The 17,908-nt window shown below is 46.8% G+C and overlaps 1 protein-coding gene across 3 annotated transcripts in view; it reads left to right on the top strand.

The window, feature by feature from the left end:
• The first annotated feature begins 620 nt into the window (after positions 1-620).
• Positions 621-17,908, top strand: part of SETD4 (SET domain containing 4) — an 87,508-nt gene continuing 70,220 nt past the window's right edge. Inside the window, exons 1-7 of one of the 3 annotated variants that reach the window (XM_060297814.2) lie at positions 621-1,176; positions 2,740-2,909; positions 6,458-6,553; positions 10,848-10,885; positions 13,277-13,365; positions 14,892-15,321; positions 17,309-17,483. In XM_060297814.2, the coding sequence (XP_060153797.1) occupies positions 2,837-2,909; positions 6,458-6,553; positions 10,848-10,885; positions 13,277-13,365; positions 14,892-15,321; positions 17,309-17,483 (901 nt within the window). In that variant the 5' untranslated portion in view covers positions 621-1,176; positions 2,740-2,836. The remainder of the gene's footprint in view (positions 1,177-2,739; positions 2,910-6,457; positions 6,554-10,847; positions 10,886-13,276; positions 13,366-14,891; positions 15,322-17,308; positions 17,484-17,908) is intronic. The other 2 variants (XM_060297812.2, XM_060297811.2) reach the window with 2 other exon arrangements.

The raw sequence follows: 17,908 nt of genomic DNA on the forward strand, positions 1-17,908 counted from the left end.
GCCGTCCACGGTTGGTCTGGTCACGATGTTCTCGTAAACCTTCAACAAGTTCTGCAACTTTTTTATCTCTATACAAATGAAAAGTGTTAAGCCTTTAAAATGCAAGCCTGGGAGGCAGAGCCTTGTGGAAGGACTATTATGTGCATTTCAGGCTGTGGACAACGTTCTTTCTCTGTTTGGTAACACAAAGGTGCAGAGCCAGCATGACTAAGCACAGGCAACAACACAACCGTTAGAGTTAAAGGAATAGATCCAATATAGAGCCAGGTTGTTCTTCTGTGTTACAGAACTAGGGTTATGGGTTTTGGAGAGTAACATCTCCAAATGTTAGGTGAAGTACCCTTCCTATAGTTGGGAACTTCGCAATCAACATAACTTATTACTGATATGCTAACCCTTATCACTTGGCCAAGGCAGTGTCTGCCAAGTTTCTCCACTGTAAAGTTACTTTTCCCTCCTTTCCATGCTGGGCTGTCTTGGAAGCAAGAGATAATCAAGGTGGGGTGGGTGGGGCAGAGATTGAGCCCCATCTCCTGTAGGGAGGCGTATTTACATAAACGACTGGAATTTTCCTGTTAGGCTGATCCTGGGACACGTCCGCCAACAGGGACAGCAGGGTGAAGTGGGGCTGGGCTGCCCTGCAACGGGTTCAGGGCGGACTGCGACCCGAGGCAGGGCGGGGTCGAGGCAACTTCGGGCAGGAAGTGGGGGAAGGTCTGGGATTGCGAGGCCCAGAGGCGAGGCGGAAGCTGGCGGGCCAAGGCGCGGGGAGGAGTCTGCTCTGGGATGCGCGCACTTGGCGGTTCCTTCCCTGGTGGTACGGAAGGACTGCGTAGGTCGGCTTTTCAGAGCGCAGTTCCCGGTCCACGGACCACAGGGTTTTCTTCCCCCCGGCGCCCCGGTCCAGCTTTGGGGCGCTCTGACCCCAGCCGCTTTTGGCGGTGGCGCCTCCGGAACACAATGCGCATGCGCACGCCGAGAGGCTGAGGCCCGCGGCGGAAAGAGGGCTCCGCCTGGCGACTGAGGGCGTGGGTCAGTTTGGACTCGAAGCGGGCCTGGCGGCGCTCTATCCCTCCCCCTGCTGCTGCGGCTCGCTTCTTCAACTCGCGAGCATCTGGCGCGCTGTTCTGGGTTTCCACGTGGGCCCGCCCACCGCCGTCTTGAAGCTGTGCCAAGGTGAGCGGGTCGACTTCCGGGGCTGGGCCTACCGTTGCCCAGGTAACGGGAACCTGCTCCTGCCGGAGCTTTCCATAGATTTTAATTTTGGGGGGTCAAAAAGAGAGCTGAGTTCGGATAGCCTACCCCCGCCAGGCCTGGCATGATGCTGCTCATTATAGTACCCACCCACCCCCACCCCCCGTTATCTGGGAATCGTTCATTTAGCGAATGTCAACCCGAGAAGCCGCTGTGTAGGCGCGAAGGACCCTAAGGTCGGGTGTTTGTAACTGGTCGGGGTCTGAGCTCGCCCCCTGCCCAGCCAACCCGGCGGCCGGAAAACGGAGGGGGCTGGGGAGGGGCGGGGTGTGTCGCAGCTGTGGGGCGGCCTCACGTCTAGGGGCTGAGGACTGGGGGCGAGGACAGTGCAGCCAGCTGTGCTGTCGCCTTGGCGCCACGTGCACAGCTCGCTCGCCGGACCCCGGGACCGGCGCGCGGCCGGGCCGGGGTCAGTGTGGACGCGTCTCGGCCCGTGAGCGGGCGGGGCGCTGGGGACCCGGAGGGGACGAGCCGCCGGTGGCCCTGGGACCGGACTTGTCAACTTCGGGTCGATCAAATAGTGAACCTTCCAGTGCTGGGGTGGGATAGTAATAGAGCTTGGAGTTCGTGTCTTGTTATTAATTTCAGTTCGGTAGCTTTTAGTGGTTTTTAAAAAAACAGTGGTATGGTTAAAATGCACATATATATGCACTTAAGTAATATTCATATTATGTCACTTATGTGCTCATACATACATAAGGCACAGACTAGGAGGATACAGAAGTAATAGTAAAAGTCCCCTCCCCGTGCATATTTTTTAATATCCTTCCTTAAAGCCTCTTGTTTTATAAACATAAAATGTGCACAGTATCAAACTCGTAAGGGATCATTGAATTTGTTCTGCAACTTTAGTTTTTCGTGTAATATATCTTGGACATTTTTACATCTTAGCGCATACTTACTATTAATGGCTTCATATAGTAGGCCACTCCATTATCTGATCATGCTGGTGTGTTTAATAGATTTCATTTTTATATTTCCGAGGAAGTAACGTATAGAAACTGTAGTCATTTTAGATTTTCTTATCTCTTTGTTTTGTCTGTTCTCTTGGCTCTCATTTTCTCCCTAATCTGTGGCAAACCCCCGCTTAGTTTATATTTATTTCAGGATGCTGGTTTTAAGGACAAATCATTATTTACTTCACGCTGAAAGAGGATTTGGTTTTTTTCTCTAAGACTTCCTAGCAGATGGGGGCTTCAGGACTACTGTTTATTCAAAGTACAGATAGGTTGGTGCTTAGTAAGCGTTAATTATCGTTGATGTACACGTCACCAAAGCACACAATTATGAAATCAGTTATGAGGATTTCTATGATTAATCAGCATGTAATAGGACCTCAAGATAAAACTGTTTTAGAGGGACCAATATAATGGGCATTCCATTACTGCGCATGATTTAGGTCAGAGTATAAACAATTTATATACAAAAACACTTCAGAGAAATGGTTTACTAAATAGTTACATTTGTATATTTAAATCTTTATAGGTACAATCAACAGTGATTATCATACAGCTGGAAAGAAAGGCAGAGATAATGCTTTTTATTTTAGATTGGGCAATTAAGCAGAAACTGCAGTTTTAGTATGAAGAACGGAGGTGGAAGAACAAGCCGAATCAGAAGACGAAAACTCTTCACAAGTTCTGAATCAAGAGGAGGTACAGTTTTGATTCTTTTGGTGCCAGTGATGAAAAAAAGGAATCCTTTGTTGATTGCTATTAACACATAGCTTTTCTCAGAGGCACACGAGCAACGTTAAATTTATTTATTTTTTATTTATTTGTTTTTGGCTGCGTTGGGTCTTCGTTGCGGCGCGTGGGCTAGTTGCGGCGGAGCGCGGCTTCTCACTGCAGTGGCTTCTCTTGTTGCGGAGCACGGGCTCTAGGCACGCGGGCTTCAGTAGTTGTGGCTCGCGGGCTCAGAGTGCAGGCTCAGTAGTTGTGGTGCACGGGCTTAGTTACTCCGCGGCATGTGGGATCTTCCCGGGCCGGGGCACGAACCCTTGTCCCCTGCATTGGCAGGCGGATTCTTAACCACTGCGCCACCAGGGAAGCCCATGAGCAGTGTTCATAGAGAATACTTCTTAAAAAATATTTTTTTAAATAGTGCCATTATATTCTTTTAAACCCTTGTAGAAATACAGATATATTGCTTCAACTATGTCTTCTTTGGGGATGACTCCCAGGTTTCTGTTTCTGGTCCTGACCTCTCTGCTGACCTCTAGCTACCTAAAGGATATTAATATTTGGATGTAAATTTATCACTTCAAGTTCAGTGTAACCCAGTCTGAACGACATACCGTATGTGAAAGTGCTTGGACCACTGGAGAGTACTACATAAATGCAGTTGTTATTTTTCATAAAAATTAATAGCACTCCTCCTAGCTGACCCCCAGCATGTCAGCACCATGGAGGTAATCTTTGACCATGTATCCTTCTTTGCTCTCTGGAGCCCATGTCCTACTGACTCTCACCTGGCCTTTCTTAGGTTCACTTCTCCCTCTCTGTTCTACCCAGAGATGACTTCAGCCACATTCTTGTTTTCTTCCCTGCTGGTTGTTCCATTTGTCACTGTCAGTCTAACTTTCTTAAGGGATGTAGCCTTTTTGGTAGAGGAGCCTCCAGGATCCTCATTCTCTCTCTCTCTCTTTTTTTTTTGGGCCATGCCACACGGCATGCAGGATCTTCCCCAGCCAGGGATTGAACCCGTGCCCCCTGCATTGGGAGCACAGAGTTTTAACTACTGGACCGCCAGGGAAGTCCCCCTCATTCTCTTCTGTGTGCTCTCTGAATTCCTGCCTGACATCAACTGCCTTTCTAAGTGGCTCCCCCGCCCCACTCCCTGTGTTGGCAGTATGTTCTCCGCTCACCATTTCCTGAGCACACCTCCCACATTTCCACCTCTGCCATTCCTCAAGGTCCTTCTTCAGCCAAAACATCGTTCTTCCCTTCTCCCTGCTTGTTCAGTTTCTCTCTAACCTTCGGGGCAGAGTTGAGATCTTATGTTTTTGGTAATGCCATTTCCAGTTCTCACTAATGTCACTGGGTTATCATGCTTATTGGGTATTATTCTTTAGGAGCTATGGTTTTCCAGTTGTTTTTCATGGAAGTCTTGTTTCCCCAACTAAAATGTTAACTTTTTGAGGGTGAAGAACATGTTGAACGCTCTCCACAGTGGTTAATAGTGCTGGGAGTGTAGTAGTTGCTTATTAAATGTTCTTGCTGTAAACTCTGTTCTCTAGGTTGTGATAATGTATTTTAGCAGCCTTAGATTTTGGATCATGTATTTTTTTAGAAAACACTTTCATTGAAGTATAATTGACATACAATGAATGTCACATATTTAAAGTGTATAATCTGATAGATTTTGACATATGTATACACACAGTAAGCCATTATCGAAATCAAGGTATGAACATATTCATCACCCCAAGAAGTTTCCTTGTTTCCCTTTGTAATCCTTTCATCTTGGCGCTCTTTGAAACCCCCCCCCGCCTCCTTCTTCAGACAGCCACTGATCTGATTCCTTTCACTATTGATTTGTTTGTTTTATAGTTTTCTTTAATCATATAGTATGCATTCTTTTTTATCTGCCTTCTTTTACTCAGCATAATTATTTTGAGGTAATTCTCTGTTGTGTGTATCAACAGGTTATTCTTTTTTATTGCTGATAATATTCCATGATTTGTTTACTTCAATTGTTCCAGCAATATTTATTGAAAAAACTATCCTTTCTCCTCGGAACTGCCTTTGCATTTTGTGAAAAGCCAGTTATCCACGTATGTGTGGGTCTGTTTTAGACTTTCTTTTCTGTTCCATCAATTTCGTTGTCTGTCTTGATGACAGTATCGCACAGTCTTAGTTACTGTAGCTTTATAGTAATAAAAAGTTTTGAAATCAGTATTTCGAAGTGGTCTTGGCTATTCTAGGTTCTTTGCATTTCCATATGAATTTTAGAATCTTGTCAATTTCTACAAAAAAGCCTGCTTACATTTTGATTTGGATTGTATTGAATCTATAGATCAATCTGGGGAGAACTTGACTTCTTAACAAGTATGGAATCTTCCAACCCATAAGCAAGATGTATCTCTCCATTTGTTCAGATTATTGATTTGAGATCTTAAAAAAATTAAAAAAAATTTTAATTGTAGTAAAATTACATGTAACATAAAATTTACCATTTTAACAATTTTTAAGTGTAGTTCAGTAGTGTTCAGTACATTCACATTGTTGTACAACCAGTCTCCGGAATTCTCTTCATCTTGCAAAACTGGAACTCTATACCCATTAAATAATAACTCCTCATTCCCCTCTCCCCCTAGCCCCTGGCAGCTACCACTCTACTTTTTGTTTCCATGAATTTGGCTATTCTAGATACCTCATGTAAGTGGAATCATACAGTATTTGTCTTTTTGTGAATGGCTTATTTCACTTTCAATAATGCCCTGAGGATTCATCTATAAAGCATGTGTCAGCAGGATTGATTCCTTCTGAGAGCTGTGAGAGAAGGGTCTGTTCTAGGCCTCTCTTTTTGGCTTTGTCGTTGGCTGTCTTCTCCCTGTGTTTCTTCTATCATCTTCCCTCTGTTCTTGTGTCAAAATTTCCCTTATTATAAGGACATCAGTCGTACTGGATCCAGGTCCACCCTGATGACCTCATTTTAACTTGGTTACCTCTGTAAAGACCCTATCTCTAAATAAGGTCGTATCCTGAGGTACTGAGGGTTAGGATTTCAACATATGAATTTTTGGGTACACAATTCAACCCATAATAGATGCCTTTTATTTATTTTTCTTTGCCTTTTGCACTGGCAAGAACCAGTGTAGTGTTGAATAGTAGTGGGGAGAACAGACATCCTTCTGTTCCTGATCTTAGGGGGAAAGCATGTAGTTTTTCATCTTTAAGTATGTCAGCTGTAGGTTTTTTGTTAGATATTTTTTGTCGTGTTGAGGAGGTTCCCTTCTATCCTTGTTTGCTGGGAGTATTTATCAGGAATGAGTGCCAGATTTTATCCAATGCTTTTCCTGCATCTTTGAGATGATCTTGTGGTTTTTCTATTTTAGTTTACATTATTTGTGCATGTTTTAAAATTTATTCCCTTTTAAGATATGACTGTCTGAGACAGTTCATCAGAGATTTACTTTTTAAATGGTGATCTGATTATATAGTGATTTTAATCACCAGTTTTTCTTTCCTCTCTTGATTAGTGAATGAGAGCTACAAGCCTGAATTTATAGAGCTTAAGAAGTGGCTGAAAGATAGGAAGTTTGAAGATACAAACTTAATACCTGCTCGTTTTCCAGGTAAGGTCTGACATTCAACTCTCACATGAGAGACATGTGGGCCCAGGTGGTAGGAAAGCAGGGGTGATTCTTGCAGGTGGGCTGTATTCTTTCTGGGGGCATATCATCTCCTCAACCCGACAAAAAATATCTAACATCTTCTGTTGTGTGGCAGCCTTCCTGCCTTGTAGGTATAATATTTACTTGACCTTATTCTAAAAATGAGTTTAAGTGGCTTGTGGAGAGAAATTCCAAAATGGTGAAATAAAATTAAAAGTTAGAAAAGAGAAATGAGAATAGAAAAATAAGACGAAGGCAGGGATAAGGATAACACATAAAAGCCATGATTGTGAAATTTCTTACCCCTGTCAGAGGTGAGCTACAAATTTGACTCATCTTTCCGGCAGCCCAATGTATATGATTAATTAGCTGAATCTTAGTGTTCTGTAAACCCAGCTAAATTGTTTACTCATCAGAAGTACAGGTATTTCTGGAACTTAGACCTGAGGGAAACATCTTCACTGGGCTTTTCTGGGAGGACATTGTGTAATGTGGGGACTGGTGTCCCCATCAACCTGCTTCTGGTGATTTCACGGGATTTTCAAGCCGTGCAGGCTGATGGGATTATCCTTAGCTCCGGAGCATCACCGTAGTTTTCTGAGGGGAGGGGTTCCAGAGAACCAGCAGAGGTGCTTGGTCCCTGGGGGAGGCTCCAGGAGAGGAGCCCTTAGGGAAGCCTCAGCGGTATTGCCCCCCGAGTGTTGGAGGAGGAGCCCCTGTGTGGCCCTGGCGTCCACAGTCACCTGAACAGGGGTGGGTGAACATTCTCTTCTGGAAGGTGAGGAGCTTGTTGTGAAGGTTGGATTAACATTGTTTTCTGAAAATTGAGGAGCTTGTCATGGAGTTTGGGTTAACATTCTCTTCCGGAACATTCTCTCACAGAAGTTGGACAGCTTGTTATGGGCTTGTGCCTGCATACAAGGCGACCCAGCTCTGTCCACAAGTGGGCTTGAGGTAACCACAGAGAGGACCACCTGTCTCTGTGCTACAGATCTGCTGTAGCACAGAGACAGTTATATGCTGAGGGCCTTGAAGTTCTGTATCACAGGGCAGGTGCAGACATTTCACCTTGTAGAATATTTAGATCATATGCCTCTGAATGCTTCCCTTGGTGATTAAAATGATCATTCAAGTACCCATTAGGTAATTTAACTTTGAGCAAACTAACTTCCTCATATATCACCCAAGATAAATGGTTTACCATGTGTGCCCCTGGTCCAGTGAGGCGATGTGTGTAAAGTTGTTCCCTATGTGTCAGTTATACATGATGACTTTGGGCTAAAATACTTGATTTGAACCAACTTCTATTAGGATTGCTCCTTCTTCATGATGGTGAACCATATTTATCAGCCTCTAACGGAATGTTTAACTTTCTCTTTTTGTGTGTCAAGGAACGGTCAGTAAAAACCATACTCTTAGATTTTACTGGATGGAGTTCTTTATGAGATGATCAAGGGAAGGTAGTGTCAGGAGTGGACTTGCTGTGCCTAAGGCCTGCCTACTCCTCGGGTGTCACTTTGCCTTAAGAAGGGTAGGTTTAAAATTGTCAAGCGGGAATTGGCATATGGTTTCAATCGAATGCCTGAAAATAAGTAATCTGTCTGTGGTTTGGAGCAGTGAAGAGTTAGCAGTTTTAAAAGTAGGAGCAACTTTCTCTGGGCCCACCTCCAGATTCATGGTCTTGGAGGAGCTAAAGCAAAGTGGTTTGGCAGTGATCAGAACCCAGTACTTACAGTTCTGGGGTCAGGGAACCTTCTGCCTTAGCTCGGGCTGCCATAGCAAATTACCATGGACTGGGCGGCTTAAAACGGTCCTTTACTTCTCACAGTTCTGGAGGCTGGGAAGTCTAAGATCATGGTGTGGGCAGATTCAGTGTCTAGCGAGGACCGATTCCTGCTTTGCAAATTCCCATCTTCTTGTTGTGTCCTCACATGGTGGAGAGCTGGGAGCTGGAGCAGGCTCTCTTGTCTCTTCTTATAAGAGCACAAATCCCATTCACGAGGGCTCCACCCTTATGACCTAGCCACTTACCAGAGGCCCTACCTTCTAAAGCCATCTCACTGGGGGCTGAGAAATCAACATATGAATTTGGGGGGAAACAAGCATGCGGTCTGCAACACCTTCCCTAAGGGCTTTCTGTATCTTCAGCTCTTAATCAGTGTGTGATAGGAGAGCATGCTGACGGGAGTCTGTCAGAATGGACAGAATTCTGGGGAGTTAGTCCTGGTTTGTGGCAAGGCTCCCAAGTTGCAAGCAGGGTTCAGTCTTTAGACTCTGACCTGATTTGTGCTTTGGGAGCTGACCCTAGTATTTCCTTTTAATGCTAAAAGCACTGTCCAAATCGGGGCCTCCCGGGTAGATGGATGGTAGCAGAAATTATAAGGCAGGGAGAGGTCTGTAATAAGATCCTCGTGGCCACTTGCTACCTTGCCTTAGTAAGTGCAGGTTACTGTGATCTGCTTTCTGATCTCCTGAATACTATATTGTAGACATATAGGTAAAGTATCTTCCGGATTTATTCGACATGCCAAGTTCTGTTCATGTGTGCTCGAAGAGAAATTTCCACTTAAATTAGCACATGAATTTTTTTTTTTTTGGTGGTACACGGGCCTCTCACCGCTGTGGCCTCTCCCGCCGCGGAGCACAGGCTCCGGACGCGCAGGCCCAGCAGCCATGGCTCACGGGCCCAGCCGCTCCGCGGCACATGGAATCTCCCCGGACCAGGGCACAAACCCGTGTCCCCTGCATCAGCAGGCGGACTCTGAACCACTGCGCCACCAGGGGAGCCCAGCACATGAATTTTTTTAAAAGATGACCCCACAGAAAAAAATCCTCTCATTAGTAATTGATTTCAGGAAGGGTTCTGGCCCACGGGGATTAACTCCACAGTGGGACACACAGAAGAAATTAAGTAAGTTCTTAAAACCAAAACCGTGTGTTTGAGCAGACAGACGCTTCTGGGTAGGGAGATAACTCATCAAATCAAACTTGCCAGATACCGGACGGGACTCGAGGCGGGAATTTCCTCCAGGAACCTGCAGCTTCCACTAGTCCCGCAGGCATTGACCTTTGCTGAATTATATACCCTCCTAGCTGAGAGAAAAAAGTCAACAACTGTGGATTTGAGAAGATGACTAGAGAGACTCCGTATGATAGTTACAGGTCATACATATTGTGCCCATCCCTGCCGGAAAAGCTGTCGTCTGACTGTTGCAGGAGGGCAGCCTTGGGCACAGAGGGGTAGACGTCTGCATGTTGGTGGCGTTGACAGAGCTGCTGCGGAGGTTAGTGTTGTGAGTGTGCTCTGGCCAAGGCCTTGGCTCACGGGGAGCAGCTGGCCCTGGATCTACCCTGCTGAGCTCGTCAGGTCACGGAGGCCGTGGCTAATGGCTGCCTGGCTGGGGTGGGGAGGGGGTAGGCCTCAGGCTTTGAGGGACCTGAGTGAGCTTTACTGGTCATTCGGTTAAAGACTCGAGATCATGACTGGGGAAGGCCGGGTCTGGCAGTGGGTAAAAGTGGCCTGTGGGTCCAGCCTCTGAGGTTGCGTGGGCGTTAGGGTTAGGCTCCACCCCGGCTGGTGAGCCCCAGGGGAGAGAATCCAGCCTCACGTTTCCTGTAAGAGACCCAGCAGCAGATCTGCCTAAAGGTGATGGTCTTTAGGTGTTGACTCTGAAGCTGACTTTGCCCTTCAAGATTATAAGCCCAGAAGGAGGTCGGGCCATTTTCCAGAATAGCTTCTTTTTTAAAAAAAATTTATTTATTTTCGGCTGTATTGGGTCTTTGTTGCTGAGCACGGGCTTTCTCTAGTTGCGGCGAGCGGGGACTACTCTTCGTTGCAGTGCACGGGCTTCTCATTGCCGTGGCTTCTCTTGTTGCGGAGCATGGGCTCTAGGCGCATGGGCTTTAGTAGTTGTGGCACGTGGGCTCAGTAGTTGTGGCTCACGGGCTCTAGAGCACAGGCTCAGTAGCTGTGGCGCACGGGCTTAGTTGCTCCGCGGCATGTGGGATCTTCCTGGACCAGGGCTCGAACCCGTGTCCCCTGCATTGGCAGGCGGATTCTTAACCACTGCACCACCAGGGAAGCCCCAGAATAGCTTCTTGATCCTTTGGTTCCCCTGGGAGTCAAAGGATACGAGACACTCAGCTTCAGCTTTGTGTAATTTTGAAGTTCATCCACATCTTTTATGCAAAATAGTATCTCTAAGACCTTGAAGAAAGAGTAGGATTTACCCTTTTTCTGTCTTTGCATTCCTAGGTACCGGAAGAGGGCTGATGAGCAAAACATCCCTACGGGTGAGAATTTCTCTCTTATCTTGAAACCCAAAGTAGAGTTTGCTGCTTTGTTTTTGTTTTTGTGGTTCACTCAAGTGAATTAAAGATATTTTAGACATACAGTTTTTTATTTTTTACTTAATGGATAGTTTTGAATACAGTTCTGTCAGTTAGAATTAAGTTTGCAGTGTATAAGAGACAACCCCAAGGTAACAGAGTGCCAGTGTCTCGTGCCGTCATGTGAACAAGCGTGGACGGGCAGACCTGGGCTGGTGTGCTGGTCTCTCGGGCTCCGTCCAGCTCTTATCCATGTTCTGAGAGGGAGCCCCACACCCTCAGCTCCAGGGTGCAGCTCCAGGAGCTTGAGCAGCAGGACGGCGCAAGGAGTGAGGAAGAGCAGGCTTCCCCTCACCCCGGAAATTCCAGCTCCCAGCTGCCGCGAGCTCCCAGCTGCCGCGAGCTCCCAGCTGCCGCCATCTCCCAGCTGCTGCGAGCTCCCAGCTGCCGCGAGCTCCCAGCTGCCGCGAGCTGCACCCTTCAGGTGGGACTGCATGGGGAGCAGGAGCAGGGAGCGCGTTGGGGGAGGTGGCCAGCAGTCTCTGCGGCAGCAGGGTTTGTAAATCGGATCATACTGTAAATGCGCTGGGGATGGGCTGGGGGCGGAAGGGAGCTGCTCGAATCTGAACATCCATAGTAAGTACGGCCGGGCAGCCCAGCAGGCTGCTAACCCTCCTGGCTTCTGTCTCCTCACCTGGGAAGCGGGAGGTAAGTGATGCGGATGCTTTCCAAGGTCTGTTTTAGTTCTTCTGTGCTACTTAAAGGGTATCTAATGCACGGTTTTCTGTAAAGCTAGAAATTAATTCCTTAACTTATTTGTAATGATCTTAATTTGCTGTTTCAAAATTGTTTTATTTTTACTTCCTTAATTTAATTTATAAAAAAACCCAGCTGTGTATATATCTTTAGCCTAAAGAATGGTAGCTTTTAATGTTATAATTCTATTATGCTATCTTAATTTTTTTTATTAAACATTTAAAATTGTAAAATTTACACAACATAAAATTTACTATCTTAACCCTTTTTAAGTGTGCAGTTCAGTAGTATTAAGTACATTAACATTGTTGTGCAATATTTTTCTTTTTGAGGGGAGGTATATGACTTCATTGTGTAGCAGAAGTTGGGGGGAGAAATATACCTCTCATGAATACAGCAGTGGCTGTGGGCAGTTTTTGTTAAGATCATGAAATGATAATTGGCAGTTGCTTTACATGTACTTTCAAATGTGGCTTTTTTGTGAAAACTTTTTGAAAATTGAGATGTATTTTACACATAGTGAAATGCACAGATGTAAAGTGTCCAGTTTGATGAGTTTTGATGATGAAGTCATTTACCCCAGTCAAGACATAGAGCATTTTATTAAGTGCCTTTTTTTAAATCAGAAAGTCATGGGATGTCAGAGCAGGAAGGGACTGTAGTGACCATCCCAACTCAATCTTGAATCACAGATGAGGAGACCAGAAATTGAACCCAGGAGATTTTTTTTTTTTTTTTTTTTTTTGCGGCACACGGGCCTCTCACTGTTGCGGCCTCTGCCATTGCGGAGCACAGGCTCCGGACGCGCAGGCACATTGGCCATGGCTCACGGGCCCAGCCGCTCCGCGGCATGTGGGATCTTCCCGCACCGGGGCACGAACCCGTGTCCCCTGCATCGGCAGGCGGACTCTTAACCACTGCGCCACCAGGGAAGCCCTGGCTGTGATGTTTAACCAACTTAGGTGCCAGTTATGATGAAAGCAGGATCTTATATCTGGCTTCTTAGTGCTTTCTTTCTGATGTCTCTTCCTTGACATCTTGATTTTTCTTTCTATGTTTCTGTCTCAGTGGGAGAAACTGAAAGCTATACTTTGGCAGGTGGTCAAATGAGACCCTTGTGCTGAGGGGGCTGCCTTTCTTTCTTTAGCCACTTGGCGCAGGTTATATGGCGAGTAGGCCATTGCTGGGAATAGTCACTGGACACATGGATTTCACTGGAAGAATTTTTTGGCGTGGTTTCTGTCTGTTGCCTATAGGTAGCACTATTTCCTGGTGTCAGAAAATGAAGGGATAATATGATTCGAGTTGTCAGTGTTTCCACATGCCTTTCTGGTGGAAGGTTGACTGGTGGTGGGTGTCAGTCACACAATTAACCTTTAATTCTTGCTGGGGATGTAGTATCTATCCCTGGCGTGGGAGCAGCCTTGCCTGCGTCTGCTGACTTAAACTGGGGAGCCCATCCCCTGAGGGCTCTTTGGTCATCGGTGGTTGGGCTCTGCTGGGTTCTTATTAGATGATTGTGGAATCAAGGGCTTTAAAGACTCATTCAGGTCCTTCCCAAAGCATGGATGTCCTAAACTTTACTTTCTTTTTGCCAAGGAGGGACAGATGATTATCTCATTGCCTGAGAGTTGCCTGCTCACCACGGACACAGTGCTTAGAAGCTACTTAGGGGCGTATATTGCTAAGTAAGTGACTGCTCACCTGCTTGTCTGGGCCAAGTGCTTCTCCCTTAAAGTTTATATCATTGGAGAGTGTGTCGTCCAAGACGTAGCTCATTAGGACCCAGCCCTTTCACGTAGCTAACAAATATCTGAAATGATTTGAAAGGTTTACTCTGTTTTATGAAGTTGATTCTTAATTCATTGTAAACTGCGTTTTTAAGGTTTTAATAGGCTGCTTGGGATGTGGGTTTGAATCCTGATCTAACCTTACTAGAAAATAAGGATTAAATGGGATAATAGATGTAAATCACGGCTGAGTGCCTTGTCTCATGACACTCCACTCTCCTCCGTTGTAGTAGGTCTTGACAAATTCTATTTACTCTTTCATTTTTACCCTTATTGTACTTGCTTGAATTCCCCTTCAGCTCTGAAGAGCTGTTGACAGTATGAGAGAGTTGGTTTTGTTTGGCAGAGAAGACAGGAGGCCAACATGGGAGCTGAGAACTATTTTCTGGCTTATGTTATAGGGGGTCTCTGTTTTGGGTGGGTTTCTGAGGACAGTGTGAGGGAGATCCTCAGCATAAGGGGTTTCTAAATTATAAAGGTTGAAAGATTGTATTGTTTCTCAACCCACAGTAAGTTCTGGACTTTTTTTCCCTGGCTTACTTTTGTAAGAGGGCTGGTGTATTTTCACTGGCCTGAGTAGAGGCAAGGATGCTCTTAGTATTAACATTTTCTGAAAGTTTGAGTAGAACGCATGGTATTTTAGGAATCTGAACTTTGAAGGATTAATGAAAACTTTCCTAAATACATTCATGCAACATGTGATCTTTTTATTGGTAACAAATAAAAACACTGCGATGTATAATTTGCAATAGAATGGGTACATTTAGGATAAAAGCTTTAGATCTGTAACAGGTATATAGTGAGCCTCTTCAGTTTTCTGCCTGGGTTAGTATCATATGATAGAACTTTCTGCAATGATAGCATTGTTTTACCTTGTGCTGTCTGGTACGGTAGCCACCAGCCACATATGGCTCAAGAGCACTTGAAATGTGGCTTGTATGACTGGGGAATTGAATTTTCAATATTATTTAATTAAAAAAAATAAAAATCGAAATAGCTATATGTACGCAGCGGTTACTGTGTTGGATGGGGCACGTCTAGGTTCTTTCCACCAGTTGCCCTCTACCCCCCAAGATTTATATCCTTAACCAAGTGGAACAAGTGAAATTCCAGCAAAAGCTTTAAAACTGGAGAACCAAGTTGGAAGCAAAGAGGCTTTTGCAAGAAAGAATCTCTGGCAAACAAAGCTGGAGCTCGGGTTAGTGAGCCAGTCCTTGTATCAGTGTGACTGGTTCACTGCATTTGTACTGGGGTGCAATCCGGGGAGGAAAGCCTTGAGGAAGGAAGACCTCTCTTGGGTGCATTAGGTGAGCTTGGCCACAGTCCCTCTGGGAGCAGAAGTAAGCCCTAGGATGTCTGTACCTCTTGCTTACGCCGTATTTTGAATGAAAGTAATTCCTTTAATCTGCTTTTCATTTTAAAAGGTGGCAGCCTCCTCCATCTCCTGTGCTGGCTCTTTGCACCTTTTTAGTTTCAGAAAAGCATGCTGGGGACCGGTCTCCCTGGAAGCCTTACCTGGAGGTTTTGCCCAAGGCCTACACCTGCCCTGTTTGTTTGGAGCCAGAAGTGGTGAATCTTCTTCCTAGACCTTTGAAAGCAAAGGCCAGAGAGCAGAGAACCCACGTGCAGGAGTTCGTTTCTTCCTCCAGAGACTTTTTCTCTTCCCTGCAGCCTCTGTTTTCGGAGGCCGTCGAGAGCATCTTCAGCTACAGCGCCCTCCTGTGGGCTTGGTGCACCGTCAACACCAGGGCTGTGTACATGGAGCGCGCGCCGAGGCAGTGCTTTTCCGCAGAGCCGGACACCTGCGTGCTCGCCCCGTTCCTCGATCTGCTGAACCACAGCCCTGACGCCCAGGTGAGACGTTAACCGGGAGACCTGTGTTTGGTTTCAATAGGAAGGACTCTAACGTGTAGAACCTGTGACTCGGAAAAGCCAGCAGAACCGCAGGGAGAGGTGCAGCTGGTAAACCCACCTGCTGTCAGGTAGGCTCCTCTCTTTCTTCCCGACCCTCTTTCCCCTCCGGCATCCTTTTCCTTTGCCACTTTCCCTGCTCTGCTCTCCAGGCCTGCAGGTGGTCTATCCCCTCTATGCCCTGAACCCTAGCCCTCCCCCACCTCCCCATGGTGCAGCATCCTTCTTCCTCCTCTCAGACCTGCGGCTAAAGTCTCGCTTGCTTTCCTGTCTCTTTCCCTTTCACACTTGGTGGCATCGCTGTCAGCATTTTGCCGTGATCTCTGAGGGACTTGCTCCTTCCCCGCTTGGAGCTCTGCAGTCTTAGAGGACAGGGACTTTGCCTTGTACTTTTTGTAACGCCAGTGCTCAGCACAGGGCCTGGCACGTAGTAGGCCTGTTCAATCAATCAACAGTTTCTGGCTGGATGGCTATTTGTGGGAAATCGTTAAGGGGTCCCACTTTGGGAGTCAGTCGGGGATCTCTTCTTCCCCAGGCTTCTCTGCTCCAGCACATAAAGGAGATGATTATGTCTGCGGGGCACACGGGGCTGAAGGCCTGGCATGAGGGCAAAGGATGTCTGTGTGTCAGCTAACCTGTTGCCTGTTCAGGGTGCGCTTGCAGGCGTACTGGCGGGACCTGCGCTCACGCTGTCCTCTTCGTGACCCACGCCACCCTGAGAAGCCCACGTGCCCACGAGACGAGCGCGTGGGGATGGAGGGGAGACCCTCCCTGTGCTTTCTTAGGCTGCGGCCATCGCCGTGCCTGTCTGCTCCTTGCTTTTGTAGAAAGATACATTTCTAACAAAATTAAGCAAAGGAGAGCTTCCCTGGTGGCGCAGTGGTTGAGAGTCCGCTGCCGATGCAGGGGACACGGGTTCGTGCCCCGGTCCGGGAAGATCCCACATGCTGCGGAGCGGCTGGGCCTGCGAGCCATGGCTGCTGAGCCTTCGCATCCGGAGACTGTGCTCCGCAACGGGAGAGGCCACAACAGTGAGAGGCCCGCGTACCGCAAAAAAAAAAAAAGTGCGCTGCAGCTGGCATTTGACATGACACCGCTGGCCTTGGCCCTGACCTCTTGTAGGTGCCACAAAAGCTAGAATTTCAGCCTGTTCCTCATCCCCATCTCACTGCAGTTTGCTGCTTAGTGAGAAGGCCTCGGTGCTTGTACCCGCCGCTTGTTGTGGGAGCAGTCCGGTCTTGGTCTTTTCCTCTCTGCCTGTTACCTAACAAAGCTGTCACAAAATCCATATGACAGTATTAGGCAACATCATGCTGCTCACAAAAGGCTGTGTGTGTATCGTAGGACCTGAAATTTCATGCTTGACCTGGATGTCTGGGCCTCGCGGGGCCCCGAAGGCCTGACCGTGAGTTCCTCCGCCCTCTCCGGATATTTCCCACCCAGCGGGAAGTTGCCCTCGGCCGGACTGGCTGTAGCCTACCTGGTCCCCAACCGAATGCGTGTCAACTCCCTGCCAGCCCTCAAAACTATTCAAACAGGCACATCACCTCGCCCCGGGGAACCAGGGCGTCACCCCTTGCCCCTGCAGGCCTGCTTCCCATGGCCTCTGCTGACACTCCGCTCCCAGGCGCAGCCCCTGTGTGGCCGTATGGGTGACTTACAATAAACTGCCGTTAGTCATCTGTCCGATGTCAGGTGTCGTGTGTTTGGCCATCCTCAGAGCCCCCAGGCGGGACTCCCTCCCACCCGGATGGGGGGAAGTCGAGGAGAACCAAAGAGGCCAAAGTGCGGACGTGGCATTTTTTCTCCAGGTGGATAAATTCCGTGATGAGTGCTTGAAAGCGGCATCCTGCTTAAATTAATACGCTCACTTAATCTTTTTAGTTTTCTGCTTTGCTCTAAAAACATCTTTTACAATTCTGTTTTCTAGGTAAAAGCAGCATTTAATGAGGAAACTCGCTGTTATGAAATTAGAACAGCTGTGAGCTGTGGGAAACACCAAGAGGTGCTCATCTGCTATGGCCCTCACGATAACCACCGCCTGCTCCTTGAGTATGGATTTGTTTCCGTCCGCAATCCTCATGCTTGTGTTTATGTCTCAAAAGGTTGGAATTAACTTTGGTTCTGATCACTACGATGATAGAATTCCCCATCCCCCCATCTGTGGTTATGTTAAGTTTTTGTCACAATGGCAAAACCTTAAAGTGTGTATCATTTATTTTCTCCTAGGCAGGGCTAGCCTAATTCTTATTGACCACGTCATTTCATTGTTGAAGTAAAACCAGCAAAGCTTTGATCGATGTTGAGGATGAGAAGAACTGAGATTTTTATTGCATTAGGTCAGACAGTAGAATGGAAGAAAAGAGAAACTGCTAGGGAAATAAATAGAGTATTAATAGATGGCAAGAAGTGGAAATTTTTGTACTGAGACATTGTCACTAAAGATAAAATAGGATTAGAGAGCAACAAGTAAAAAATATTTATGAAGCACCCACTGTGTGTAAGGTGGTGTACCAATCACATGGTAAAT

The sequence above is a fragment of the Globicephala melas genome, chromosome 4, assembly GCF_963455315.2.
Source record: "Globicephala melas chromosome 4, mGloMel1.2, whole genome shotgun sequence".
In the NCBI taxonomy this organism is placed as follows: domain Eukaryota; kingdom Metazoa; phylum Chordata; class Mammalia; order Artiodactyla; family Delphinidae; genus Globicephala; species Globicephala melas.